This window comes from Neltuma alba, unplaced genomic scaffold (assembly GCF_004799145.2).
Source record: "Neltuma alba isolate B1F8T4 unplaced genomic scaffold, ASM479914v2 tig00011864_pilon, whole genome shotgun sequence".
In the NCBI taxonomy this organism is placed as follows: domain Eukaryota; kingdom Viridiplantae; phylum Streptophyta; class Magnoliopsida; order Fabales; family Fabaceae; genus Neltuma; species Neltuma alba.
Genome location: NW_021636468.1, coordinates 990 through 18,399, shown reverse-complemented (window position 1 = coordinate 18,399; position 17,410 = coordinate 990). Strand labels below are relative to the sequence as shown.

At 36.8% G+C, this 17,410-nt stretch overlaps 3 protein-coding genes and 1 pseudogene across 3 annotated transcripts; 2 read left to right on the top strand and 2 right to left on the bottom strand.

Moving 5' to 3' along the window:
- Window positions 1–785: 785 nt before the first annotated feature.
- Window positions 786–8,125, top strand: LOC114718711 (respiratory burst oxidase homolog protein E). Its single transcript, XM_028904129.1, has 14 exons — window positions 786–1,322; window positions 1,443–1,602; window positions 2,525–2,573; window positions 3,250–3,363; window positions 3,443–3,865; window positions 4,056–4,439; window positions 4,539–4,634; window positions 4,919–5,034; window positions 5,109–5,279; window positions 5,365–5,524; window positions 5,618–5,806; window positions 5,942–6,070; window positions 6,417–6,495; window positions 7,144–8,125. Exons 1-14 carry the CDS (start codon window positions 815–817, stop codon window positions 7,251–7,253), a joined length of 2,688 nt encoding a protein of 895 aa, XP_028759962.1. The 5' UTR covers window positions 786–814; the 3' UTR covers window positions 7,254–8,125.
- LOC114718712 (uncharacterized) lies at window positions 7,412–9,483 on the bottom strand. Its single transcript, XM_028904130.1, has 2 exons — window positions 9,192–9,483; window positions 7,412–8,369 (listed from the first exon to the last, which is right to left on the bottom strand). The coding sequence occupies exons 1-2, from the start codon at window positions 9,356–9,358 to the stop codon at window positions 8,237–8,239; spliced, it is 300 nt and encodes a 99-aa protein (XP_028759963.1). The 5' UTR covers window positions 9,359–9,483; the 3' UTR covers window positions 7,412–8,236.
- Window positions 9,484–10,507: 1,024 nt separating this feature from the next.
- On the top strand, window positions 10,508–12,462 carry LOC114718714 (peroxiredoxin Q, chloroplastic-like; annotated as a pseudogene).
- Window positions 12,463–12,644: 182 nt separating this feature from the next.
- Window positions 12,645–17,119, bottom strand: LOC114718713 (probable flavin-containing monooxygenase 1). Its single transcript, XM_028904131.1, has 5 exons — window positions 16,591–17,119; window positions 15,976–16,216; window positions 13,804–13,982; window positions 13,213–13,562; window positions 12,645–13,012 (listed from the first exon to the last, which is right to left on the bottom strand). The coding sequence occupies exons 1-5, from the start codon at window positions 17,062–17,064 to the stop codon at window positions 12,670–12,672; spliced, it is 1,587 nt and encodes a 528-aa protein (XP_028759964.1). The 5' UTR covers window positions 17,065–17,119; the 3' UTR covers window positions 12,645–12,669.
- Between the last annotated feature and the right edge of the window lie 291 nt (window positions 17,120–17,410).

Sequence of the window (17,410 nt, the reverse complement as noted above, 5' to 3'; positions counted from 1 at the left end):
ACACGTGTATTAGAATATGTTAGAATGTGGTGACATACACAACCCACTCGATCGATGCTAAGATTGCATGAAATAAGTATTGAAAAGAGTAAATAAAAAAGAAAAGAAAATTAAAGGGTTGGTTCGGCAATGAGAAAGGTGTGCTCTTCCACGATACACTGCTGGAATTTTAACCCTAGCCAGGAGAGAATAGTAGGCAGCTAATATTTTTCAGCCTCCCGCAAATAAATAAATGGTTAACAAATGCAAGCCTGAATGGCTAATTAATAACCTTTAGGTGCCACAAAATCAATGCTTATCGCCTGTTACGACTTTCAAATGGCTTGTCTATTTGACAATACTTGATTAAAAAGATTAATAATCATAATAGCAAAATAACAATATTATACATATCCCATTATCATATAATTATATACTATACAGGATGAGATTATATTATAGTAATGTTTGGCAGATGCGAAGAGTTTTCAAGTTAAGAGTTTCTTTTGGCTAATAAAGTGAATGGTAATTAAATTCCACACCTAGCTAGCTACTTTAGTTAGAGGTACATACAAGTAAATTGAAGAATTTGAGGGAAATATAGAAATTCATTCCTATTCCTACCTACAAAGGCTCGTTGGCGTGGTTAAATTGGTTGGGAGGCGTTTGTCTTGTTTTGCACTTCCTTCTCTTTATATTTCCTACCCTCCCTCCTTTGCCTCTGTAAGCCATTATTTCCAATGTCCATCATCACCTAAGCATAACCTCTCCTAGCTACCTCTCTTCTTCGCTTAATCCCCTCAGAACCCCAACCATACCGCATTGCTACGATCCCATGAGAACGTCGTCGTTTGCAAGCAGCAGCTCCGACAAAGCTCATCCTAGTCGCGAATTGGAATCGCCGCCAGATCTCATCCCGCAAGGAAATGATCAGGCGCCGCATCCCTACGGGAAAGAATCGGTGGAAGTCTCACTGGAGCTTGAAGATCACTCCGTTGTGCTCTGCAATGTCAGTCCCGCCGATGAACCTCCCTCGCCCGCTATTGGCCGGATTCTCTCCGCCGCGTCCAGTTTCCGGAGGATGTTATCCTGGCCGAGATCGTCGTCGTCTTCTGCTTCTGTCGTCGAAGATCCTGCCATAACCGCTCGAAATGCCCGAAGAATGAAGGCCAAACTTGAACGGACGAGATCGAGTGCGAGGACAGCTCTTGAGGGCCTCAGATTTATCAATGAGACCGCCGGAGCCACCGACGCCAATGAGCTATGGAGAAAAGTAGAGGAAAGGTTCGCGTTGCTTGCTAAGAACGGCTTGCTTGCAAGAGAAGACTTTGGCGAATGCGTGGGTATGTTTGTATATCATTAGCTGCAACTTGCAAATTTGTTTGGGCGCCCAGAAAGTGTATTTGGATGAAGCAGCCAGGGGTTGCTGATTCGATTTGTACGTGTTTGAAATTTTGTAAAAGGGATGCAGGATTCCAAGGAATTCGCGGTAGGGATATTTGATGCATTGGCGAGGAGAAAGAAGCAGAAAGTGACGAAAATAAGCAAAGAAGAGCTGTACGAGTTCTGGTTGCAGATTACGGACCAGAGTTTTGACGCCCGTCTTCAGATATTCTTCGACATGTAAGTTGGTTCTTTCATGGGAAGTTCATGTTCCTTGGCCAACGACCCATAGTTTAATAAATTTGGCTCTTTAATTCGCGCCCGGGTTCTCCATTTTTATTTTATTCTATTTAAGTATTCAGATATAATGTGGAATTGTGGATCACTTTTTGTATACTTAATTAGCACAGGCGGTAAGTTTTAGGATTTTTGTTATATGGATATGTTTAACGATTTTTTTCCAAGATCGGTTTCAGATTTATGTATATATATAGAACAAAATATTTTTTTTCATTAGATAATGTGAATCTGTTTTTAAATTAAAGACTATACCCTCCAATCCTAAATATAAAACTCACTTTGTAGTATAAATTATATTACAAAATGAGTTTTATATTTAAGTCTAAAATAGTATTATTTTAAAGTACTTAAACCATATTGAAAACATTGAGGACTATGAAAATACAAAAACAAATCTAATGAATAAAAACAAAGTTGTAAGAAGCCTAACGAAATATGTGGCTATAGATTAATGAACAAATTAATAAAACATAGTTGTATACGAAGTTTCGTTGTATTGTTTAGTAGCGTTTATGAATAGTGGGGTTCCTTAGATTTTATATTTTATTTATATTGAATATTGATTGATATTAATTAAATGACAAATTTCCCTTTACAAATTAAAAAATTTTCAACCATAGCTTGAGTCTTAAAAAAATTCAGACAGCCCCGTTCCATCCGCAATGTGACTTATGTCGTTGCAATGTACCTTCCCGCATAAAACTTCCAAGTTCCAACCAATTGAAAGTAATGTCAATATTTTTATTATTTAATCCTATTTGCTGCCGGCTACGATTGAGTTGATCCCCATCGGAAAGAGGAGGATTTTTTTTTTCATATTTAATTTTTAAGTAATTAGCTTTTATTAATTTATTTATTTCAGGGCAGACAGCAACGAAGATGGAAAGATTACTAGGGAGGAGGTGCAAGAGGTAAGATATGAAATCGAAATGATAAAAAAAAACTATATATTTTTTTAGCAGAGGAAAAAAAGAAACTTTGTTGGTGCTGAGTTTTACATAAAAAAATAAGTACATAGCTTTCGTAATACTTAATATGTTTCTTCGAAGTTTTCCTTTTACATTGACGCATAGCAAAATTAATTCTACATTGGTTATGAATTTAAAAAAATATTTAAATATATCTTGACTTCCAATACAATGTATTTATTTTTTTATTGTTGATAGATTCTTTGCTTAATAAATAGACAGACTGGAAGTCAGTCTGCTAAGCTCAATGAAATAGACAGACTGGAAGCCAGATCCAAGGTTTGGGAAATTTTATTTTTATTTCTTTAGAGATATTATTAATTAAATAAAATGTTTCTTTTCTCATAAAAAATCTTTCCCTTAAAATGAGCTTATTAAAAAATAAAATATTTAATTTGAAAAGTTATATGCAAGATGCATATTACATTCATTACATAAAATGCAGAATTTAATTCGATTTGTTAGAAAACAATTCTGAGTCGACTAAGGAAACACGTGTGAAGGATATGCGCCAGCGCGCCTACATTTATGAATAAGGGGTGATATGGATGTCATGTTACATTAACTGAAAAAGCGATGCGACCCGTAAGCTGATTAACGTCATGATCTTTATTGGCAGCTCCTAATGCTCAGTGCTTCAGCAAACAAACTATCGAAACTAAAAGACCAAGCCGAAGGATACGCAGCTTTAATAATGGAGGAGCTAGACCCAGAGAATTTGGGTTACATTGAGGTAAGACAGGGAAAAATTAATGAGAAGAACCAGATAGAGGTTGGGGTTGGATTATGAATTTTTGTCTTTGTTTGTTCAGCTGTGGCAGTTAGAAATGTTGCTCCTACAAAAAGATAACTACATGAAATGTAGCAGACAACTGAACAACCCAAGTATGAAATGGAGTCAGAATCTGAGCAGTTTAAGGCACAAAAATGTGGTCCAAAGGATATTCAGGACACTGGTCTGTCTAGTAACAGAGCACTGGCAGAGGGGTTGGATCTTGTTGCTGTGGTTAGCTTCCATTGCTTTTCTTTTTACCTGGAAATTCTATCAGTACAGAAACAAAGCAGCTTTTCAGGTCACTGGTTACTGCTTACCCATTGCCAAAGGTGCTGCTGAGACCCTTAAGCTCAATATGGCTCTCATCCTCTTACCAGTTTGTCGTAACACTTTGACTTGGCTTCGTTCCACAAGAGCCAGATCATTTGTTCCCTTCGATGACAACATTAACTTCCACAAGGTATGTAAGATGAAGGGGGGAAAAATAGTTGGAGGAATAATAGAATAAAAATGATTTAAATCAATTTGATAGAAAGACAACCCCAACATATGCCTATATCTGAAAAATCTAACAGTAACTACAGTTCACATCATAGCAGCTTTCCTTCAATTTTGGTCTTGACATGCTCTGTTATACTCTTGTTTTACAGATGATTGCGTGTGCCATAGCTATTGGAGTCGCCGTTCATGCAGGCAATCATCTGGCCTGCGATTTTCCCTCTCTCATAAACTCATCCCCAGAGAAATTTGCTCTGATATCTTCAGACTTTCATAACAAGAAGCCCACTTATAAAACACTCTTGACCGGCGTCGAAGGTGTGACAGGAATTTCAATGACTGTTTTAATGATAATCTCTTTTACCCTAGCAACCCACTATTTCCGAAGAAATGTAGTTAGGCTATCCCCACCATTCAACAAATTGACAGGCTTTAATGCATTCTGGTATTCACACCACCTTCTTTGTCTTGTCTATGTCCTGCTGTTCATCCATGGAAGTTGCTTGTACTTAACCCACAAGTGGCATCAGAAATCGGTAAGAACTAATTTGTGATCTACATGAACCTGTCAAATACGTATATTTTACCAGTAATAGTGGCTTAGATAGAACTGAGAACACTTCAGATGCTTTCAGGCTTGGATGTACATCTGTGTCCCCATGTTACTGTACACAGCCGAACGGACTCTACGAACTTGCAGATCAAAACATTACTCCGTTAAAATACTAAAGGTAATGCACTCAATTTCGGTTTACTGACTTTTTGGCTACGTTAAGCTTCGGGCTAATCATTTGGGTTGGCTAAAGTTAGTAATTTACTAGGAGAATGATGTCGAGGGTTGTGATTAGAGTGGATCCTCTTAAAAATTTGGGTAATTTCTTAAGAATGAGGGAAATCTTCAATCGTCCTTACCAAATTTCATCTAAATTTATTGTATTTCATCTGAGAAAATGGTTGAAATAACTCAAGTAAACACATTTTACCACGACATAATGTTCTACCCAAACCTCTGCAGCTTTCGATGCTACCAGGAAATGTCTTCAGTTTAATCATGTCTAAGCCAAATGGATTTACGTACAAAAGCGGACAGTACTTATTTTTGAAGTGCCCAAGAATCTCCCCGTTTGAGTGGTGAGTCTGATTCTGGTTCGCAGGTCTATTACTCAATTGTCATGAATAAATAACCATTAGTCTTACTTTTTTAGGCACCCGTTCTCCATTACTTCAGCACCAGGAGACGATTACCTGAGCGTTCACATTCGTACAGTAGGAGACTGGACTCAAGAATTGAAGCTATTGTTCACTGACGATGATACATTACCATCATCTAATGGACAAGCCAATTTTGGTCACCTAAAGCCAATGGATCACAGGGGGTAATTATCGATTCGATTATGTATACTAGTGCATGCCCGAAAACTATGGATTATCAAAACTATATTTTTGAGTTTTAACACGCAGACAGCCGAAACTGCTTGTTGATGGCCCCTATGGAGCTCCTGCACAAGATTACCAGAGTTACGATGTCCTGCTTCTCATAGGCTTGGGTATCGGAGCAACTCCTTTCATAAGCATTCTCAAGGATCTTCTAAATGACACAAGAATAATTGAAGATCAAATGGTAAAATTATTGACCGAAACGCCTTCTTATAGAGTTGGTATTTTCTTTTATTCTTAATCCTTTCAGAAACTGATTTTGATAAGCTGAACGTAGGAGTCAAACACAGAAACTACCACATCAGATGAGAGCTACAATAGCTTTACATCGTCAAATTTTATGTCAGGTGGAAATAAGAGAACACACAAGACTACAAATGCTTATTTCTACTGGGTTACCAGGGAAGCGGAGTCCTTTGAATGGTTTAAAGGAGTGATGAACGAAGTTGCAGAATTGGATCTGAAAGTAATAAATATTATTTCTTGATGTATCTCCACCTCATGTATAACTGTTATTCTACCATTATCATTACTGAGAGGGGGGAAAAACGGGTTTACTATCGCAAAGCAGATTATTCACTATAAATGTACCATGATTCAGGACCAAATTGAGCTACACAACTATCTCACGAGTGTATATGAAGAAGGGGATGCAAGGTCAACCTTAATCACAATGGTCCAAGCTCTCAACCATGCCAAACATGGTGTTGACATCCTATCAGGCACTCAAGTAAGATTCTCCGTAGCCAAAACTTTGGTTTATAGCATGGAAAATGATGAATATTTTTAATTCGGAGGGTAGAGAGAAAGAGGGAAGAGAGGGAGAGAGTTGAAGGAAGAAGAGAAGGATTTGAAAGAAGAAAATAGAGGAATTAGAGACTGAATAGTGCAACTGTATTATTCACACATAATCTGATATACAAGCAGGTAGATACATTTACTTATAGGCAGCAATAATTCTAATGGCTATTTCCTAACTCACTCTTATAGCTCCTTAATCCATCATTTCTGACATGTTTATTACACGACAAACTTTAACTATCAAATGAGTAAACACTTTTTTTCCCCTATCGCAGGTAAGGACCCACTTTGCAAGGCCAAATTGGAAAGATGTTTTCACCAGGATAGCCTCTAGACATCCATATTCTACAGTAGGTAAATTTCTTGCCACAAAATGCAGCATCATTTATCGTAATGGAGATTCAATTTCTTCTCTATTTCTTTCCTCCAGTGATTTTCACTCACAAATAAGCCACATGGGCCATATAAACCTAGGCTTCGCCTGAAGGAGATTGGATCAAGACTCCTGTGGCTCAAGCAAAACACAATTACCATAATTACAATCCTAGAGATAAGTTAATTTATTTTAAAAGAAGAGAGTTGGTCTTATAGTGGCTGATGCAGAAGCAAATTAGATGTAAGAGCAACTTATTTACACTAGCTTTCAAGCCAAATAAGAGAAGAAGGGTCAGTTTGTTCCAATGAAAACAAAATTATTTCAAACAATTCTTTAGGGATTTATGCGCATCTACAATTTGTCATAGTTGGCTGTAAATAGAGGTTACAAAAATACAACCTGTCTCTGATAATTTCAGACTACATTCAAAATACAGTTCTTATAGTAATAGTTTAAAGATTTTTAAAATAGCAACAAACTGTATCTAACAAGCAAACCAACCCTCCTCACATATGAAGCATGGGCAAAATGACAGAAAAGGGTAGGTTTGTCTGGGGGGCCATAGGATATAAAATGTTTATCAGACAATGAAAGTTTGACCAAAAAATGGTGCATAAAATTTGCAGGGGTATTCTACTGCGGGACGCCGTTGTTGGCAAAGGAACTAAAGAAGCTGTCACATGAGCTGAGCCACAAGACGACTACACGCTTTGATTTTCATAAGGAGTACTTCTGACATGACAAATTGATATTTAAATTCCAGCCTCTACAATTTTTTATTCTTCAGGAGTCATCAATTTTATATTTCAAAAAGAAAATTAATAAACATTTAGGTTATTAGCAGGGCAGGAAGATGTAATTATACTATTTGCTATACATATTCTTCACAATACAAAATCAAATGAACAAGAAGAATTATACATGTTTCACTACAATGAAAATACCATTTTAACATGTTTTGCAACCCGCAAAATCTCCAGTAATGAGTAAACATGCTTAGTGCACACACAATTCTGAGTGAAAAAATAATCTGCTTCAAGAAAACACACCATTCAGTATGCTTTCTATAGGCCTTTACGGGAATAAGAAGCAGTTTAAACCTAATTACCAAGGCTAATGAACTGATTTTCTATGCTTCTTGGACAATCTCAGAGACTAAAAGCAAGATATCATATCCCCAGCACAATAACCATCCCTTCTATTTGGTCAAATCTGCATTGAATCTGGATATAAAATGAAGTTAAGAAAATTAAACATTAGAAGAGTGGAAAATAGTTGCTGAATTTGGGAATCATGATTCAATTTCTTTAGGTGACCTTTTCCATCCATGTACTGCTTAGAGTGAACCTCTTACAAATTATAACTGAAGGTTCATTAAACCGGATCTTGGGCAGTGGTAGAGAAGTGTCTCACATTCAATAGAAAACTGAAAATGTACTGGCCCATTGCAAGTGAAAAACATTAGAACAATACAGCAAATACAGTTGAGATATGGTACTAAAATATATTGTAAAAGGATAAGCTGAACCAAAACAACTTCCACAATTTTAGCAAGTAATTCTGTAAGTAAAGGCCAATGCTGTACTCTTCTCAAAATCCATAAAATGTCATCAGGGAGTACAAGTAATTCCACCAATTATGAGGTGAAAATGATGTTTCTTCAACTAAAATTTAAATGAAATTGAAGTCTTACCGAATTAGTAAAGTAATGAAGCAAAACTACTCTTTCAGGTACTTAAGAAGTTTGGAAGCCCAGTGCCTAACGCGTCGCTTTAGTGTGTAGCCAAAAACTACTCCAGCAACAAAGCAAATTGCACAAAGTTTTGAGCATGTCAACCAAGATACAAATTGTCTGCCAAATAATATAAAACAATCTCAAAATTAGAAGCCAGACACTGACCTAAAATCCACCAATGCATGTAGCAACTATAGTTAAGGGTTTTCCTTACATCTTTACGACCTTACCAACTTAAAAGAAAATTGAAGCTAATCAACAGCACATAACACAGAAACTCCCAATACAACAGATAAAGCATCACTTCAGAGTTCAAAGGAAAATCTTCACCATCATAAAAGAGCTCTTTTATGCCTTGAAAAAAGAAGCGAAACTAGACGAGTGCGAACATCCACTATAATTGCCACAAGATCAACATTGACCTATATTTACACAATCTGTTCGTCGATGGCTATCAGGGAATGATACTAGATTATTTACAATAAAGAACAATTAAAAAAGTTATTTTTTTTGCCAGAAAAAAATTATTTTTTTTTTAAGGTAATGTGTTACCCAGACTTTCAAGTTTAATCGTCACTCGTCAGAGTATAAATTATGAATAATTCATACTAAATGAGGAGAGAGGATTCCGTTCGGTTCAATCACTAATTCATTAGTTTACAAAAATTTGACCCTCCCAACATCTTTAAAATCATCAGTTAATTCTCATCTCTTCCGTGTGTTGGTTGAGTAATAGAATCATTTCACTTTCAGTACCAGAACAAAAATGTCAGATTTTCGCAATGTTCAGCTATAATCCATATCAGCCTTAAACAACAGATGTTCAGACTTGGGAGAAATCAGAAAAGTCCAACTCTAAATTGCCACCATATAAAAGATCAAAAGGGGAAAACACAAGACTAGGAAAGCCAAGAACCAGAAAGAAATGGTAGGGCAAACCTGGGAGGTCTAGTAGCCAGAGCAAGGGAAGAAGGCGATGAAGAAGAGGAAACAGCAACACTCTGTCCAGCTCCTCCGCCATTCGCATTTAAGCTTTCCACAGGGGAGAGCACCGAAGAAGATCTCTCGCCCGAACTTCTACGAACAACATTACGTAAACCTTCCATGCGTCCAATTCGATTTTGGGGGCTTTGGTGAAGATTCTCAGACTAATTTGTGAATCTACCCAGAAATAACAAACCCTCGTCAAATAGCAGGCCCAAAAACCGATTTTATTTCAATAATAGACCAAGTGCTAAGAACATTTTATACATAATATGATTAGCCTGTGTTATTTTTTTCCCCCCTGCCAACAACCTGTGGTATTAATCATCAAATAATACATATTAAATTATTTAATCAACGCTTATTTAAACGAATTCTATTCGAGAATCAAAACAAATCAAACAGCTAATCTATTTCTCCTCCAGATGGCACTCTTTTTTTTTTCTTTGACAAAACTGCTAAAGGATGATAATACTACTGTACGTATGAATTCATTTCTCATTCACCCTGTAATTTTCTTAAATCAATAGAGTGAGAATTTGTTGAACATTTAATATTAAACTAGAAATTTCTTTCCCGTGCATTTTACGGACTAAAATATTTGATTAAATTTTAAATTCTAATAAATTGTATTATTTAAGATAGCTCAAGCTTTTTTTTTTTTTTTTATAGAAGTGTGTTTTTCTTTATTCCTTCATATTGTATTTGAATTGAAGATGTAGAATTTAGAGGAAACGTATAAAAATTTAAATTTATTTATTTATCTTTTCATTTAAACCCCAATTGACATATTATTTTGTGATACTTTTCATTTAATTTAATATATTCAAATTTCAATTAAGATATTATTAAAATTTAAAATTAATTATTAATTTCTTCATTTGAGTCTCTATTAAAATCTCATTTAATAATGATGCTCCTCGTTTAATTCAATATACCCAAATCCCCATCAAAATATTATTCAGATTTTATTATTAATTGAATATATTCGGATCTTATAATATCATCCGACCGTTTTAAGGAAATCAGATATTACAAGTTTTCAAGAATATAATTGATTGATTGATGGTATTTACAAATTTTTTAGGAAAATATAGGGCAATAAGTATAAATAAAATCCAATATATCTCGGTTCAAAGAATATATCTTTCGAGCCAATGCCTAGGATGTCCCTCGCATGTTCAACGGTGGGCTAAATTTTGAAGTGAGTAGAGGTTGTTGTTGAGGTAGCTAATAGCTTTGTAAGTAAATGCCGAATCAGAATAGAGGTTGGGGCCAGCAATCGTCCACGCCAGAAAGCCAATCTCATCACATCCTTCCTCTCTCTCTCCAATAAGCTGTGACCCCTTCTTATCCCTCTCCCATTCTCAACGCCAAAGCCTTCTTCTGAGAGATCTCACTGTCAATCTCACTCATGGCTTCCCTCTCTGTTCCCAAGCACTCTCTTCCCACCTTGCTTCACACTGAAATTCCCGCACATTCATCTTCTCAAAGCCTCCCTTGTCTCCCCAGATCCTCCAATTCTCAGTTTTGTGGCCTTAAATTATCTCATTCCTCCACTCTGTCAATCCCTCCTCCTGCTTCTTACTCATCCATGAGAGGTTCCATTTTTGCTAAGGTACATTTTTTCATAAACAAGCCTGCCTGCCTCTTTCAGTGGTGTTTCTTCTAATTGATTAGAACCCACAAGTCTGCTTGTTTTGTGTTTGTGTTGTGTTTAAATTCGTTGACAGGTGAGTAAAGGTTCGAAGCCACCTCCGTTCACTCTGAAGGATCAGGATGGGAAACCTGTAAGCCTCAACAAATTCAAAGGAAAGCCCGTGGTTGTCTATTTCTACCCTGCTGATGAGACCCCTGGCTGTACCAAACAGGTAAACGTCCAACTTTTCCAACGTTCTTCATTCCTTCATCCAATGTAGCTTGTCTTTGCTCTTGTCCGGGCGCTGGAGATGCCAATTTAGAGTGGAAAGTACAAATGTATGTTTTTTCATTTTCTTCTTATGAGCATCACAATGACGGTCCTGCAATCATATTTATTCCAGGAAAACATATAATTCGTTTGAATCAGTAGTTTGACGCATTCTATAAGCTCAAGTTCAATGCTTGTGTGCGTTTCTAGAATGTGTGGAATACGATTACTCACGTATACAGTCTTGAATATTCTTGGAATAAGATTTGTAGAGTAGCCTTGTGCGTCTGTGCATACTTGCGTCTCATTGAAGACCCGAGAAAGGATAAAATAGCGACTGTCAAAAATTTCCTCTTCATGTAGAAAAATCCTTCTTCATCTTTCCAACAAAATTAGCATCCAATTATTTGAGGGAAAAAAAAAAGTGTTGTAATGCTCTCAACTTCCACTATTTACCCATGTTGTATAGAAAATAAAAGGCACGCAGAAATAACAAGCTGTCCGCTAATAAAGTTTAGTACTCAAGATCATATCAGCAAAGCCGTTCCCAGAAGATAGTTGTTCGAAAGGGACAAGCTCCTTGTTGCTGGAAAAGGAAGAACTATGACATGATTATTACCCGCTAATAGTGAAATCTAGATTCATACACTTATGGTGCTTCACAATGTTGTTCTTCTAATTCAGTTTAGCTGCTGGACTTCCTTGCAATGCAGGCTTGTGCTTTCAGGGATTCTTATGAGAAATTTAAAAAGCAGGTGCTGAGGTTATCGGGATTAGTGGTGATGATTCCTCCTCTCACAAGGTAAAGTTCAAAAATTTCGTTACCTTAGTTGGCATCCAATCCAACTGATTTTTATGCTGAACACGTCGTGTGGAATTTCTAGGCTTTTGCAAAGAAGTACAGACTTCCGTTTACTTTACTGAGTGACCAGGGTAACAAGGTGAGGAAAGAGTGGGGAGTGAAGGGCGATTTCTTTGGAGCATTGCCTGGGAGAGAAACCTACGTCCTTGACAAAAATGGGGTGGTTCAGCTCATCTACAACAACCAGTTCCAACCAGAAAAGCATATTGACGAGACTTTGAAACTACTTCAGAGCATTTGAGGCTTCCATTTTTTTTTTTTTTTTGGTTCTTGTCTTGCTCAGCCTGTCTCAGAGCTAGCCAAGTACGCAACTACAAACTGTAATGTACTCGCCATGTAACTATAATAGTTATAGCTGATATTCTGGACTGTTTGTTCATAGGGAGATGAAAAGATGCTTCTTGTACTATCATGATTTTTGCTTTAGATAAGAAAGTAAGTTCACTTATAGTGTATTTCTCGGTGGATTTTGATACTTGAAATTGCAAGGTTCATCGTACATTGATATAAGTTGAAGATTTTATAACTACATTAGATTCCTGGAAGATGATCAGGAGTAGTGGCTGAACGACCTTCTTCTTTCCTGCCCCTCATTACTACGCACAACACATTATTTATCTTATCCTCCTAGTACTGCTAACGCATCCCCAAGTATAATTTTTTCAGTTCTCCTTCTTGTAGTCTCCACTGCCATAAAGGCCGAGTACTTCTGATATCCAGCTCATCTTCCTCCAAGAACTCCACCCCATGTCTTCACATATTTCATCGCTGTGCTTGATGCTATAAGTTGAAATGCAGTGCCTTTTGTAGAATCTGGTAGACCTCTTCATCACTTCCATCTCCTGAAGTGTGTATGAAAGCATCTTCTCAATGCTTGGAAGCTTGAACTTATCGTCTACCAGTTGAGAGAGCCACATGGAACGTAGCTCGGATGAGCGAAGGTTTGCAACGCTTTCAACGTAACCCACAAAAGCCATGTTTGGAATCAATGGATGAATAGTTCCCCTGCCAAAGAGATTGACTCAAACATTAGTTCTCAGTTCTTTTTCTGTAGATTCTAAAGCTTGTGTTGACATGAATATCAAGATGCAATTGGAAGTGCTGTGTTGTGTCCGACAGGAGTATCAAGCAGGTGTCAAACACGTGACCTAGCTTTTGAAGTATTGAGCTTAAGAGAGGTTTGCTGTATAAACCACCCTTCTTACCTGTATAATGGCATAATTCCAGAAGGGTACTCCAAGAGGCTCCGAAAAGGCTCAGGCAAAATGGTCTTAATCTTCTTCTTCCCATCAAAGCCAGTGGCAAGAATCACCACATCAGCTTCCACTTTAGTGTTGTCTTCGAATTCAATTCCTCCATTCCAGAACCACCACCTGGATGCTTTTTTAAAGACAATCTTACCCTTATCAGCTTCAGGGAAGAATTTATCTGGCAATACAGCCATCTGACATGATGCATAGTCCTCCTCAAATGGGTGCTCTGGTTTTAGTCCATACTTCTCCAGAGGAAGCTTCCATAGTATGTAGGATTCAATGAATTTCGAAATCCCACGCCTCTGTTCAAGTTCATTAGGTAACAGTGAATCATTAGCTTCAACATTTTTTTAGAGCTGTATCCGTATCATGTGCTATATAGGTAATTCCATAGAGAGCATCAATTTTATAGAGGTGGAACTTTCGGAATCATGGTGAGAATCTCAAAATACTTTTAGCGGTGAAAATACCCACCGCCAGAAAAAGCTCTCGACAGAATCATCCTTATGTTACTATGAAACCGGATGATGTTAAATTACGTACCATGGGAGACAAGAGGAGACAGAGAAGGGTTTTGAGGAAGCCTTGGTTAGGTCTTTCATGAAGGAACTGAGAAGCTCTTGTAGAATAGAACAAGAAAAAAGGCAATCCCCAAATCCGGTAATGAGGAACCGTCCAATGCAGAGTCCTTACCACCATTGTGCAGGGCTGCCCTTCAGGTCCTAGAACAAGTCGGCAGAAAACTATTGTTATGATGTTGAAATTTGATAAACAGAAAGAACATGATGAACAACAAAACAACGATAGCAATTGTTCAGATGTAGTGACAATCTTTAGACGCGCGCCTTTTATTAGTACATTTTAGTCTCCGTTTTTGGCAATTTTGAAAAAAGAAAGTCAGCTGGTTTTTTTAATCAGTGATGCTACTTTAATTAAAGTTGATACTATATTAGTGCTATTACGTTAAATATGACTTGAATCACTTAAAGTGCTATAGTCACGTTAGAAATATATATTCAGCTTAATTAATTAGTGAAGGTTGTAAAATGAATAATTACGAAGCAAACACATGGACAAATATAAAAACATTGGAAATTCAAATACAAACCTTATGTCAACTCCTTTTATTTTTGGATTGAACCTTCTGACAACCCTTAATAAATGTGTTGACATGCGTGTGGCGGGCGAAGATAATATTAATGCCCCACCATAATTCCGAAAACAACATGCGTAAATTAAATCTCGCACCGTGATCAATTCAATATGAATGACTTATTGAGTTGACAATTCCATTGGTTTTAATTGGAAAGTTCCTCCAATAAATTCACCATCAAATCTGAGGTTGAATTTCATGAAAGCATCATGCAAAAAGCGAAGTCATTTGCTTGGATATTTTAGAACGTGCTTTCCTTTTAGTACAAGAAAAGAAATCGGTATGAGAGGCTAGCACATAAATTGAGCAAACTTAATTAGTCAAAGCCATATGGTTTTTGAATTTCTAGTGAAGCTTCTTGACAATAATAAATAAACAAATATTGTGGGGCGGGGGAAATTGCCGAGGATTTCGGCTATTCATTTATTCCTACGAACTTGATCATCTATTTTGATTGGCAAAAGGCAATACTAATAAATAGGATCGATGCATAATGAATATGAATTTTTAATTAAATCAAAGTATTAATTAAAATCTAAATTGTTCAGATAATCATGTTTTCCTTCTCTAAGTATATCATTTCTGTGGTTGATATCGAAAATTGGAATCTCCCAGTCAAACCCTTTTTCATAAATTAATCCATATGCATATATATATGGCTTATATAATAATTTTCAAAGTCAAATATGATTTTTGGAATTCTAAATTATGTGAAGGAGTCCAATATGATACCAAATAAATGAAAGAAAGCAAGTTTTTGGAGTCAACAAGTCAATGCATCTTCTCATATGCAATCAAACCATGCAAATTATGACTTGGAAAATAGAAAAGTCCATATGTAACCCCAGCTATTAACATCCAAAAGACCATGAAGAAACCAATGATCATACATTATTACATTATTCAAGTAATTAATCTCCAAGTAAATTATGTTCATTTTAAATGGACAATTGAACTAATTAATAATAATGAGTAACAAATAATCGTGTACATATATGCCCCAACTAATAACCTATTTGCTATGTAATAAGCTATTTGATATGTAATAAGCATAATTATTATTCTTTTTTGATTGTATCTGTTTAATTAAGTAGACCGCAGACACAATATCTGAACCGTGTTAACCAATTTAATTTTAAGAAGGAAAAAAAATTAAAGAAAAGAAGAAAACGACGAGTACATTAATTTAGGTGCCACATACCATGCAACTTGAAACATGTTGGTTGGAGTGCATATGAAAGCAATTTTTGTCGCAAGCCGTAATAGGAAAAGTGAGAAAAGAGGATGCAGAAGGGGATCAAAACCAATCCTACCACAAGCACGACACACACAATTGCTTTGACCTTCGTCAAACAAATTATATGTGCCTTTGAACATCGAATATGTGAAAGTAAGACTAAACTGTAGCTCGGACCACGGAGAAATTAAAATTCGTCACGAGTTTTTTATGCGGTCGAGCAAATCATCATGCGTTTCAGATCAAAAAATTGGCTGTATATGAATGTTATATGAAAGTTCAGAAGAGAAAAGTATAAGAAATTAAAGCTATTAGTATAGTTTACCTTGGTTAGCCTCTGCACATTCGAGGGCTAAATCGATGGCGGACTTTTTGAAACCGACGACTGCAACCTTCTTTCCCTTGAGAAGTTTAGTGGCAGCTTCGCGATCAAGTTTGCAGTAATCGAGTGTGTGAAGAAGCTGTCCTTCAAATAGTTCTGGCCCCTTGCTTCTTGGAAAACTCGGGATCTTTGCCACGTCTCCGTATTTTCCGTTGCACAACACTATAAACTCGAAGCCGTACCACTGAAAAACGAAGGACTCTAGTCATGATTAGTCTTAATTATCTCATACGTACGAGGATGTTGGAATTTTTGATGTCATATATAATTGTTTATACTCTAAATTTGATATTCATATTGAATTGGTGTAACTTGAAGGGGATGATATGAGAGATGATATCAATCAAAGTGGTGACATATTTTATACCACGACTTGGAGTACCGTCTAAAATTAAAACCCAAGTTTCAATCTAAAAAGAGGTGATCTAATAAAGAGGAAGTTTGGTTTAGTTGATAACTAAATATCTCATATTTGAGGCATCATTCACTGGCTAATTATGATGCCAAAATGAAAAGAAGGAAAGAGAAAATGGTGCAGAGTGAAGAAGCTATAAGCACCTGAATGATGTCAGATTCCTTAGTTTGAACAGCAACTTCCCACACAGGCTGACCAGGAAGCAGGCTTCCATAGTCACCACCACCGATTAACCCCATGATATCTGAGTTATCACGGTCGCCGGAGCCACCAACAAACCGAATTTCCACCACTTTAGAGTTGAACCTTACGTTCTTGAGCACATCAAAGTGCTCAGCATAAGATTTCAAGTAATTCAGTATCTCCAAATGGGTGGGAAATTCTGAGTTGTCCCTATCAGGCCATGGGAAATCAGTGAACTCATAGTCAGATCGGAGGGACTGAAGCCTGGTGGAGTTATAGGAGCAGTGCTTCCAAACCCCTCCAATCGAGTCTGAGGCTTCAAACACGATAGGGTTATGGCGGGATAGCTGTTTTGCAGCAGCAATGCCGCTAACTCCAGCTCCTACGATGCCGATTTTCGAAACCAGCAGGGGCAGGTTTTGATGGGAATCCATAGTTTGAAGAAACTAAGAAGCCAGATAAGGAAGGAAGAAAATGTTTCAAGGCTTAACTGAGATTGATCGATGCGAATGAAAGTGTGTGCTGTGAAAGGGGTGAGGGCTCGAGGGTTTATATAGAAATTACATTACATGAATTAGTCACGCTGAGGCACGTGATTTGGACTTTTGATTCGTGTGAAGGACACATCATTTTTAATTTCCAAGGGTTTACATATAATGCATGACCATTTCTATATTACAGCTATCTTCCCCTTAAATTTTTGAGAACGAAATTCATTCTTCATGTTCAAGAATTTTCTTGCCAATTTTATGAACTCGCCTCCATCGGGTCATGGCAGTA